A 12,500-nucleotide genomic window follows, 5' to 3' on the forward strand; every position below is an offset into this window, starting at 1 on the left:
ATGTGGCAGCCAGTGTCCACACCCTGCGCCACACTGTATGGGTGTGGCAGCCAGTGTTCCACACCCTGCGCCACACTGTATGGGTGTGGCAGCCAGTGTCCACACCCTGCGCCACACTGTATGGGTGTGGCAGCCAGTGTCCACACCCTGCGCCACACTGTATGGGTGTGGCAGCCAGTGTCCATACCCTGCGCCACACTGTATGGGTGTGGCAGCCAGTGTCCACACCCTGCGCCACACTGTATGGGTGTGGCAGCCAGTGTCCACACCCTGCGCCACACTGTATGGGTGTGGCAGCCAGTGTCCACACCCTGCGCCACACTGTATGGGTGTGGCAGCCAGTGTCCACACCCTGCGCCACACTGTATGGGTGTGGCAGCCAGTGTCCACACCCTGCGCCACACTGTATGGGTGTGGCAGCCAGTGTCCACACCCTGCGCCACACTGTATGGGTGTGGCAGCCAGTGTCCACACCCTGCGCCACACTGTATGGGTGTGGCAGCCAGTGTCCACACCCTGCGCCACACTGTATGGGTGTGGCAGCCAGTGTCCACACCCTGCGCCACACTGTATGGGTGTGGCAGCCAGTGTCCACACCCTGCGCCACACTGTATGGGTGTGGCAGCCAGTGTCCACACCCTGCGCCACACTGTATGGGTGTGGCAGCCAGTGTCCACACCCTGCGCCACACTGTTTCAGCGTAAACAACATATTTCCATCATGAGTCCCACCGTTACTGTTGTTGATGTTGGGGCTTCGTTATTCATTTTTAATGTCTCCTTAACCCTCAGTGTCCCCGCCCCCCCTCCGTCCTCCAGCACCTCCCGCCGGCCTCCAGCACCTCCCCCCGGCCTCCAGCACCTCCCCCCGGCCTCCAGTACCTCCCCCTGGCCTCCAGCACCTCCCCCCGGCCTCCAGCACCTCCCCCCGGCTTCCAGCACCTCCCCCCGTCCTCCAGCACCTCCCCCCGGCCTCCAGCACCTCCCCCCGGCCTCCAGCACCTCCCCCCGGCCTCCAGCACCTCCCCCTCCTGACCTCCAGCACCTCCCCCGGCTTTCAGCACCTCCCCCCGGCCTCCAGCACCTCCCCCCGGCCTCCAGCACCTCCCCCCGGCCTCCAGCACCTCCCTTCGGCCTCCAATACCTCCCCTCGGCCTCCAGCACCTCCCCCGGCCTCCAGCACCTCCCCCCGGCCTCCAACACCTCCCTTCGGCCTCCAGCACCTCCCCCCGCCCTCAAACACCTCCCCCCTGTCAACAGTACTGACCACCACTCTTGTCCCTACAGACGCCTGGAGCACAACGAGATCAGCCACGTCCCCTCCAAGATCTTCACGCCCTACCGTCTCCTGAAGCGCATGTGAGTGTCCCCACACCACGTCCGCCACTCCTCAATCACACTTGTGTCTCCACTTACGAAACCTGTACATCTTTCGTCAGTCATGGCGGCTTGGTTAACAACTCGCTAGCTTGGAGACTTCGCAACCCAAGAATGGTATTGCTATAGACTACCTCGCAGCGCTCCGGAGCTCTTAAACCGTTCAATAAATACTAATGTATCCGCTATCACTGAGGAAGATGTACAGGTTTCGTTAGTGGACAAAAATATAATTGACAAAGCCTGGTCTAGCCCTGGAGGCAGATTTCGTTTAGGCTTTTGGTGAATACAAGCGTATAGATGATAGGCATAGTTATTAGTAAAGTATTTGGGCTTGTATATATATATGGCTTAGTGTTGGGCTGTAGGCCTATCACCCGGGGGAGGGCTATACATCCCTAGATATACACCTTTCAGTGTATAGCCCTTGTGATTCCTCGATATATTATTACGCATGATGAAATAAATGTGTACACGTTCGTAGACTGTGTGTCAGTATGAGCCAGATATATGTATAAATGTGTCAAACATTTACCTGTCTACTAAAGTTGTTGGACAAATATCCCGCGCACTGATCCCGTCTCTTAAGCGTTCATTACACATACACTTGTGTACTAAATTGACCTGACCTAACCCAGCCCAACCCAACTTGAACTTGAACTTAAAGTGCAAGTGCGGCAAGTTTGTTGTTAGTATTTGGTTACTGTGTGTGTACTCACCTAGTTGTACTCGCCTAGTTGAACTTGCCGGGGTTCAGCTTCGGCTCTTTGATCCCGCCTCTCAACTGTCAATCAACTGGTGCACAGGTTCCTGAGTCTATTGGGCTTCATCATATCAACATTTGAAACTGTGTATGGAGTCAGCCTCCACCACATCACTGCCTAATGCATTCCATTTGTTAACTAATTTAACACTGAAGACGTTCTTTCTAATGTGTCTGTGGCTCATTCGGATACTCAGCTTCCATCTGTGTCGCCTGTGCGAGTGTGCCTTGTGTTAAACTGTCTTTATCTACCTTATAAAGTGTAATTACCTAAGTGTAGTTACAGGATGAGAGCTACGCTCGTGGTGTCCCGTCTTCCCAGCTCTCTTTGTCGTATATCGCTTTGAAAGTACTGACGGTTTTGGCCTCCACCACCTTCTCACCTAACTTGTTCCAACCGTCTACCACTCTTCGAAAGTGAATTTTCTTATATTTCTTCGGCATCTTTGTTTAGTTAGTTTAAATCTATGACCTCTTGTTCTTGAAGTTCCGGGTCTCAGGAAGTCTTCCTTATCAATTTTAACGATTCCTTTTACTATACTGTACGTTGTGATCATATCCCCTCTTTTACTTCTAGTTTTGGCATATTTAATGCCTCTAACCTCTCCTCGTAGCTCTTGCCCTTCAGTTCTGGGAGCCACTTAGTAGCATGTCTTTGCACCTTTTCCAGTTTGTTGATGTGCTTCTTAAGATATGGGCACCACACAACCGCTGCATATTCTAGCTTTGGCCTAACAAAAGTCGTGAACAATTTCTTTAGTATTTCACCATCCATGTATTTAAAAACAATTCTGAAGTTAGAAAGTGTAGCATAGGCTCCTCGCACACTGTTCTTAATGTAGTCCTCAGGTGATAGTTTTCTGTCTAGAACCACCCCCTGGATCTCTCTTTATCATATTTTTTTAAAGATTTCTCACATAATTTGTAGGTTGTGTGAGGTCTATGTTTTCCTATTCCACATTCCATAACATGGCATTTATTCACATCAAATTCTATTTGACAAGTATTGCTCCATATAATTATTTTGTTCAGGTCTTCTTGAAAGACATTACAATCATGTAATTCACTAAGTCTCTTATCTTTCCTATTATCTTAGCATCATCAGTAAAGATGTTCATATAATTCTCTATTCCATCTGGTAGATCATTTATGTAGACAATGAACATTACCGGTGCAAGAACTGAACCCTGTAGTACTCCACTTGTGACATTTCTCCAGTCTGATTACTGCCCTCATTTCGATCCATGTTAGAAGCTTACCTGTAACCCATCGAATGTGTGTGTGAGAGAGAGAGAGAGAGAGAGAGAGAGAGAGAGAGAGAGAGAACCAGTTTGACTATTATACAAGTTTGTTATTGAAGAAATTAGTATACTTGCGAGTACTTAAGTCGATGGATGTTATAAGGAAGGAAATGTCTCACTAACAGCGACTTGAGCAACAACGAGATCAGCGAGGTGGCCGAGGACGCCTTCCACGGCCTGGACAGTCTCAACTCTCTGTAAGTACTGCTACCCACACCCCACCCGCCCGCCTTCACACCCACACCCGCCACCACACGCCCGCCTTCACACCCACACACGCCCGCCCACTCTCCTCCATACGCCCACAAGCCACATGTACCCCCATCCACCCTCCCCCACGCCCTTCCCAAAGACTGCGCTACCCCCCCCTCCCCTGCCCACATTAACACCTCTCATTATTATGATATATTTCATTATCACAGTATCGTGATATATTTCATAATGTGTATTGAAAGAGGGGCGTCAGAGGTAGAACTACGCCCGCGTCATGGGGGAAAGGTTGTGTGAAACACCCCCCCCCCCCCATGTATGCGGCTCGAGTGGAAGCCTCGGGAACCCCAGTGGGTGTTGTAGTACCCCAGGTTGCACTTTTTTGACCACGTGGTGGCGCAGTTGACAAAGCACGCCTGGGAACTCCCAGCGCATAGGTTCGAACCCCCTTCACGGCTCCTATGGTTTTGTTCATCGATATATCATAATAATGGAATTTCTGTGTATAACAGTAGATGAATTACGTGACAATGTATAACTAAGAAGGAAAATTGAAGCAAGAAATTACTTGAGCGCTTTCGTGTTAAGCAACACATCTTCAAAAGTGGTTATATATTGTCAAATGTGTGTATATATATATATATATATATATATATATATATATATATATATATATATATATATATATATATATATATATATCTCTATATATATATATATATATATAGATATAGAGATAGATAGATAAATACCTTGACAAGAAAAATAATTTGTAATTATTCATATACCAATTTTTGTTTTAGTTTTAAACATAATACTTGAAGAGATGTTGTAATGATGATACTTGCCAGAGGTGGGGTCGTCACCCGTGTGTTTCATTAAGACTTCTGGTGTTATATATATACAGAATTTTGGTGTTTTAAAGTACTTTCATATTTTTGTTTCATAACAATAATTGTGTTTTTTCCTCACTTCTCCACTGTGTGGCTTCTGGTTGGTCGTGGTGACCCCCCCCCCCCCTACACCTCTCCTGTCTGGTTGTGGTCGTGGTGACCACCCCCCCCCTGCACCTCTCCTGGGTGGTTGTGGTCGTGGTGACGACCCATCAGCGTGCTCTACGGCAACAAGATCACCAGCATATCGTCCAGGTTACTGAGGGGACTCACCAACCTGCAGCTCCTGTGAGTACTCGAGTCCATTGGACACCAATAACAAACTAAACTTTCCATTACTGAGATGTTTATGTCAGTTGTTGCTGGTAATGTGTGTGAGTGTGGTGTGGGGAGTGTGTATGTGCTGCCTTGTTATTGTGACTCATTATGTGATGGCAGACGATGAGTCACAATACCGTGGCTGAAGATATGATGACCAAACCTCACCTCAGAAGATGAACAAACGACGACGTTTCGGTCCGTCCGTCTTATGTGATAAGACTTGGTAATGGTTCTGGACGGACCGAAACGTCCTCTTGTGTAATTAATGTACTGTGCTCTTTATGTACCTTCTTAATTATTAAGGTGCAACCGTTAGTAAATAGTATTTGATTTTATTAATTGTATAATTTGTTGTGAATTATAACAATAATCAGGTATTAGGATATGAGTTGTGTAAGATGTGAGAGATGCTGTCTCCGCCACCACCGTTATTGTTGTTTCTTCATAATTGTCATACTTCTCTCCTCCACCAGGCTCCTCAACGCTAATACTTCTCTCCCTCACCAGGCTCCTCAACGCTAATACTTCTCTCCCTCACCAGGCTCCTCAACGCTAATACTTCTCTCCCTCACCAGGCTCCTCAACGCTAATACTTCTCTCCCTCACCAGGCTCCTCAACGCTAATACTTCTCTCCCTCACCAGGCTCCTCAACGCTAATACTTCTCTCCTCCACCAGACCCCTCAACGCTAATACTTCTCTCCTCCACCAGGCTCCTCAACACTAATACTTCTCTCCTCCACCAGGCTCCTCAACACTAATACTTCTCTCCTCCACCAGGCTCCTCAACACTAATACTTCTCTCCTCCACCAGACTCCTCAACACTAATACTTCTCTCCTCCACCAGACTCCTCAACACTAATACTTCTCTCCTCCACCAGACTCCTCAACACTAATACTTCTCTCCTCCACCAGACTCCTCAACACTAATACTTCTCTCCTCCACCAGACTCCTCAACACTAATACTTCTCTCCTCCACCAGACTCCTCAACACTAATACTTCTCTCCTCCACCAGACTCCTCAACACTAATACTTCTCTCCTCCACCAGACTCCTCAACACTAATACTTCTCTCCTCCACCAGACTCCTCAACGCTAATACTTCTCTCCTCCACCAGACTCCTCAACGCTAATACTTCTCTCCTCCACCAGACTCCTCAACGCTAATACTTCTCTCCTCCACCAGACTCCTCAACACTAATACTTCTCTCCTCCACCAGGCTCCTCAACGCTAATACTTCTCTCCTCCACCGGACCCCTCAACGCTAATACTTCTCTCCTCCACCAGACTCCTCAACGCTAATACTTCTCTCCTCCACCAGGCTCCTCAACGCTAATACTTCTCTCCTCCACCAGACCCCTCAACGCTAATACTTCTCTCCTCCACCAGGCTCCTCAACGCTAATATTTCTCTCCTCCACCAGACCCCTCAACGCTAATACTTCTCTCCTCCACCAGACCCCTCAACGCTAATACTTCTCTCCTCCACCAGACTCCTCAACACTAATACTTCTCTCCTCCACCAGACTCCTCAACACTAATACTTCTCTCCTCCACCAGACTCCTCAACACTAATACTTCTCTCCTCCACCAGACTCCTCAACACTAATACTTCTCTCCTCCACCAGACTCCTGAACACTAATACTTCTCTCCTCCACCAGGCTCCTCAACACTAATACTTCTCTCCTCCACCAGGCCCCTCAACACTAATACTTCTCTCCTCCACCAGACTCCTCAACACTAATACTTCTCTCCTCCACCAGACTCCTCAACACTAATACTTCTCTCCTCCACCAGGCTCATCAACGCTAATACTTCTCTCCTCCACCAGACTCCTCAACACTAATATTTCTCTCCTCCACCAGGCCCCTCAACGCTAATACTTCTCTCCTCCACCAGACTCCTCAACACTAATATTTCTCTCCTCCACCAGGCCCCTCAACACTAATACTTCTCTCCTCCACCAGGCTCCTCAACGCTAATACTTCTCTCCTCCACCAGGCTCCTCAACGCTAATACTTCTCTCCTCCACCAGGCCCCTCAACGCTAATACTTCTCTCCTCCACCAGGCTCCTCAACACTAATACTTCTCTCCTCCACCAGGCTCCTCAACGCTAATATTTCTCTCCTCCACCAGGCTCCTCAACACTAATACTTCTCTCCTCCTCCAGGCTCCTCAACGCTAATACTTCTCTCCTCCACCAGGCCCCTCAACGCTAATACTTCTCTCCCTCACCAGGCTCCTCAACGCTAATACTTCTCTCCTCCACCAGACTCCTCAACGCTAATACTTCTCTCCTCCACCAGGCTCCTCAACGCTAACAGGATCGAGTGTGTCCATCCGGTAGCCTTCAAGGACCTCCGCAAACTCAGTCTCCTGTGAGTGTTGAACTTTGTTCAATCCTTTTGTTATTCTCCTTCATTCCTTAATGTTTAGAGTGTCGAGACAGAGTTTGCTTGCACGGGAGAGTCGTCGTGGCTGTTGTTGTCATGGTGACTCCTCTTGAATTTCTTCATGTTCCAGGCTACCTGTCGTCTGTCTCTCAGGGGGCTGGAGGCCTTCCCCGCGTTGGCTGGACACGTGTGTTTCATCATACGGAGTGTTGGGGGTAGTGTTGAGGTGCTGTGCTCACCTAATTGTGCTTGCGGAGGTTGAGCCTCAGCTCTTTGGTCCCGCCTCTCAACCATTAATCACCTGGTGTTCAGATTCCTGAGCTTCTCGAGCTCTTATCATATCTACATTTGAGACTGTGTATGGAGTCAGCCTCCACCACATCAATTCTAATGCATTCCACTTGAATTGATAACTGCAAATACAATTCGTCTTCGTCTTGAAAAACAAATTTAATAAATGATTCGCAACGTGGTTTTACAAATGGCCGTTCATGTTTAACAAATTTGCTATCATTTTATTCCAGCATAGTTGAGGCCGTTGATTGTGGTAAGGATTTTGATGTGTACCTTGACTTTAGCAAAGCTTTTGATACAGTGCCACATGAAAGACTGATTAAAATGATAGAGGCTCATAGTATTGGGGGTGCTATATTAAGTTGGATTAGCTGTACCAAAGGAAACATAGTTATTATAAATGGGGTTAAGTCAGAGTGGGGAAATGTTGTAAATGGAGTTCCTCAAGGCTCTGTCCTGGGACCTCTGTTGTTTATATATATATATATATATATATATATATATATATATATAATTTATATAATATATGATTTAGATTCAGGTTTGAGTAGCAACATTTGCTAATTTGCCTATGATACAACAATCGGTAAGGAAATAAACACGGAAAAAGACTCGCTATCACTTCAAGACGATCTAAATAGGGTTTTGAAATGGTCAAAAGATTGGCAGATGTAGTTTAATGCTGATAAATGTAAAGGTTTGAGTCTAGGTAATGATGATAGAGTTACAAGATACGAGCTAGATGGTGTTGAGATTGCGAAGTCGGATTGCGAAAGGGATCTGGTAGTTATGATTAGTAAGAATTTAAAACCAAAAGATCAATGTATGAATGTTCGTAATAAGGCAAATAGGACACTGGGATTTATTAATAGAAGCGTTAGTAACAAGACACCTGGTGGTGTTCTTCAGCTATATCTTGCTCTGGTTAGGCCCCATTTAGATTATGCAGTTCAGTTTTGGTCGCCGTACTATAGAATGGATATAAATTCACTTGAACGTGTCCAGCGTAGGATGACTAAGTTAATCCCCCAAATTAGAAACCTGTCATATGAAGACAGATTAACAAAGCTTAAATTGCATTCACTGGAAAGGCGATGAGCGTGACACGATAGAGGTTTACAAATGGATGTTTACAAGCCGTCTTTCAAATATTTGGCAGTTTTTGCTGTGTTGTGGTGGGAGTGTGGGGGGGGCGTGGCAAGTCACAGCTGACTGCTCCTCCTGGGATGACGGAGCGCGCCTCCAGCCCTCAACCTGAGGGTCGTTGGTGCTATTCACTCCTCAAATATTGTGTACACCACCGTGGTGCTCAGAGCTCGCTTACAGTGCCACAGTGACTAAGGCAGTGACAACTTTCACATTCACGTTGAAAATTGTATTTGTTGTGATCCGTCAACACCTGTGTGGCAGGTGTTGAGAGTCACCTGCTCCAGCGGAGTGGTTGTGCTGTCCCTCGCTACCTCCTCTCCACCCCCAACTCCCACCTCATTCTCCCCCAAACTTTACCCATGACAAGGTTACCCTTTTTTGAGGATGGGGTGGGGGAGAGGTTAAAGAAGCTGGAGAGGTGTAGGAAAATGTTTAGTAATGTGGAATTTAGTATGAGTTATGTCAGTAGGCAGACTGTCCGCCTTGCTGACACTGTGTGTGTGCTCACCTAGTTGTACTCGCTTGGTTGTGCTTGCGGGGATTGAGCTCTGGCTCTTTGGTCCCGCCTCTCACCCGTCAGTCAACTGTTGTACAGATTCCGGAGCCTATTGGGCTCTATCATATCTACATTTGAAACTGTGTATGGAGTCAGCCTCCACCACATCACTGCCCAATGCATTCCATCTGTTAACTACTCTGACATGAAAAAGTTCTTTCTAACGTTTCTGTGGCTCATTTGGGTACTCAGTATCCACCTGTGTCCCCTTGTTCGCGTACCACCCGTGTTAAACAGTTTATATTTATCTACCCTGTCAATTCCTCTGAGAATTTTGTAGGTAGTGATCATGTCTCCCCTTACTCTTCTGTTTTCCAGTGTCGTAAGGTGCATCTCACGCAGCCTTTCCTCGTAACTCATGCCTCTTTGTTCTGGGACTAGCCTAGTGGCATACCTCTGAACTCTCTCCAGCTTTGTCCTGTGCTTGACATGGTACGGGCTCCATGCTGGGGCCGCATACTCCAGGATTGGTCTTATATATGCGGTTTACAAGGTTCAGAATGATCCCTTACACAGGTTCCTGAAGGCTGTTCTGATGTTAGCCAGCCTCGCGTATGCCGCAGATGTAATTCTTTTTATGTGGGCTTCAGGAGACAGGTTGTTACGGCCACAATGGGTCGCAACCGGGTTCTTTGCTGGTGGAACTAAAGTTTTTTTTAAAGCGAACCCCTGGCAGGAGCTTCTTGCAACTCGTTGGTTACGCTCCTCTGTAGCACCTTACTGTCAGTCGTCTCTTCCGCTAGCCAGTCCCGGGTACGCCGAATTCTGTCACTGCCACGTTACAGGCAGACAGAACACTACACAGTTCTTCTCTGCCGGCGGCTCACTGCTTCCGTAAAGCAGAACGGAGTAGAGAGCTATTGGCTGCCTTGGGTAGACCGACTGTCCTCGTACCACAGCAGCCCTACGTCGCCTCTGTGGATACAGACACGTCATCAGTGCACTGGTCAGTACATGGGACACTAGGAAACATCACTTACGAACTCGGACATAGACATACAATTCCTCCTATAACAAATGGCGCTGATTTTCTAGGTGCCACCTCACCAGAGGTCAGCACCAGCTACCTCTCGAGCTGACTAGGACAGGAATCTAGCGCCTCTTGCTGGTATAATCCTGTCACCACTAGATGGCGTCGTCCAATTTGTGGGGGTTTCAGGAGCGGACTCACAGATGGCATTGATGTCGCTACTCCATGCTCCGACGATGGAATCGGGATCGTAACACAGGTTTGGTGTGATATCAAATCCTAGATCTTTCTCTCTGTCCGTTTCATGAAGTACTTCATCTCCCATTCGGTATCCTGTGTCTGGCCCCCTGTTTCCACCGCCTAGTTTCATGTCCTTGCATTTACTCGAGTTGAACTGTGGTAGCCATTTGTTGGACTATTCATTCAATCTGTCTAGGTCATTTTGTAGCCTCCTACTATCATCCTCTGTTTTAGTCCTCATAATTTTTGCATCATCAGCAAACAATGAGAGGAACGATTCTATATCTTCTGGGAGATCTTTTACATATATCAGAAGCAGGACTGATAGGTCCAAGGACTAAACCCTGCGGGACTCCACTGCATGGTGACGCCTCGCCAATCTGAGACTCGCTGTCTTCTGTTGCTTAGGTACTCCCTTATCCAATGGAGTACCTTCCCTTTCACTCCTGCCCGCTTATCCAGTTTTTTCACTAGCCTCTTGTGTGGTACTGTGTCAAAGGCTTTCTGGCAATCCAAAAATATGCAGTCTGCCCACCCCTCTCTTTCTTGCCTGATTTTTGTTGCCTGGTCGTAGAATTCAATTAATCCTGTGAGGCAGGACTTCCCATCCCTGAACCCATGTTGATACTGTGTTACAAAGTTCCTTCGTTCCAGATGTTCCACTAGCTTTTTTCGTACAATCTTCTCCATCATCTTGCATGGTATGCAAGTTAGGGACACTGGCCTGTAGTTCAGTGCCTCCTGTTTATCCCCCTTCTTGTATATCGGGACTACATTAGCCGTCTTTCAATCTTGTGTGTGTGTGTACTCACCTAGTTGTGCTTGCGGGGGTTGAGCCTCAGCTCTTTGGTCCCGCCCCTCAACCGACAATCTAATGGTGTACAGATTTTTTAGCCTACTGGGCTCTATCATATCTACACTTGAAACTGTGTATGGAGTCAGCCTCCACCACATCACTTCCTAGTGCATTCCACTTATTAACTAATAAGTGTATTAGGTAGTAGTGGTAGGTGTGATGGTAACTAAGTTAAGCTCCTTTGGTAGTTGGCTGAGTGTTGGTGAGGTTTGTCTCCTGTATTTAAACATACACTGTATGTGTGTGTATAAATGAAAATTGTGCAGCATTCGCCCGTACACACTGAGGTGTTTATGTACATATTTTGACATGTTTCTGGCTCGTTTTTATTTCTAGGATGGGTTTATCTAGTCTATTTCATCCGGGAATTATGTATTGTGGGGCGTGAGTGTCCCCGTGGCGGGCTCACCACCTGTGTTCATATAATGTTTTTTCATCAGAGTTCGGGTAATATTTATTGTATTTGGTCAAAAATGGTATATAATGGTGAAGGTTATTACCTGTGTTTACATGCTTGTGGTTGTGGGCAGGTGTAGACCTCGGTGTAGCGACCACCTCTCACTGTGGGCAGGTGTAGACCTCGGTGTAGCGACCACCTCTCACTGTGGGCAGGTGTAGACCTCGGTGTAGCGATCACCTCTCACTGTGGGCAGGTGTAGACCTCGGTGTAGCGACCACCTCTCACTGTGAGCAGGTGTAGACCTCGGTGTAGCGACCACCTCTCACTGTGGGCAGGTGTAGACCTCGGTGTAGCGACCACCTCTCACTGTGGGCAGGTGTAGACCTCGGTGTAGCGACCACCTCTCACTGTGGGCAGGTGTAGACCTCGGTGTAGCGACCACTTCTCACTGTGGGCAGGTGGAGACCTCTGTGTAGCGACCACCTCTCACTGTGCAGGTGTAGACCTCGGTGTAGCGACCACCTCTCACTGTGAGCAGGTGTAGACCTCGGTGTAGCGACCACTTCTCACTGTGGGCAGGTGGAGACCTCGGTGTAGCGACCACCTCCCACTGTGGGCGGGCGGAGACCTCGGTGTAGCGACCACCTCCCACTGTGGGCGGGCGGAGACCTCGGTGTAGCGACCACCTCCCACTGTGGGCAGGTTGAGACCTCGGTGTAGCGACCACCTCTCACTGTGAGCAGGTGTAGACCTCGGTGTAGCGACCACTTCTCAC

At 47.9% G+C, this 12,500-nt stretch overlaps 1 protein-coding gene across 5 annotated transcripts in view; it reads left to right on the top strand.

Moving 5' to 3' along the window:
• LOC123745526 (slit guidance ligand) overlaps positions 1–12,500 on the top strand; it is a 918,311-nt gene that overhangs the window by 777,117 nt on the left and 128,694 nt on the right. For all 5 annotated transcript variants that reach the window (XM_069321856.1, XM_045726133.2, XM_069321858.1 and 2 more), the window contains 4 exons: positions 1,287–1,358; positions 3,566–3,637; positions 4,760–4,831; positions 7,174–7,245. In XM_069321856.1, the coding sequence (XP_069177957.1) occupies positions 1,287–1,358; positions 3,566–3,637; positions 4,760–4,831; positions 7,174–7,245 (288 nt within the window). The remainder of the gene's footprint in view (positions 1–1,286; positions 1,359–3,565; positions 3,638–4,759; positions 4,832–7,173; positions 7,246–12,500) is intronic.

Source organism: Procambarus clarkii, chromosome 10 (assembly GCF_040958095.1).
Source record: "Procambarus clarkii isolate CNS0578487 chromosome 10, FALCON_Pclarkii_2.0, whole genome shotgun sequence".
Lineage (NCBI taxonomy): Eukaryota > Metazoa > Arthropoda > Malacostraca > Decapoda > Cambaridae > Procambarus > Procambarus clarkii.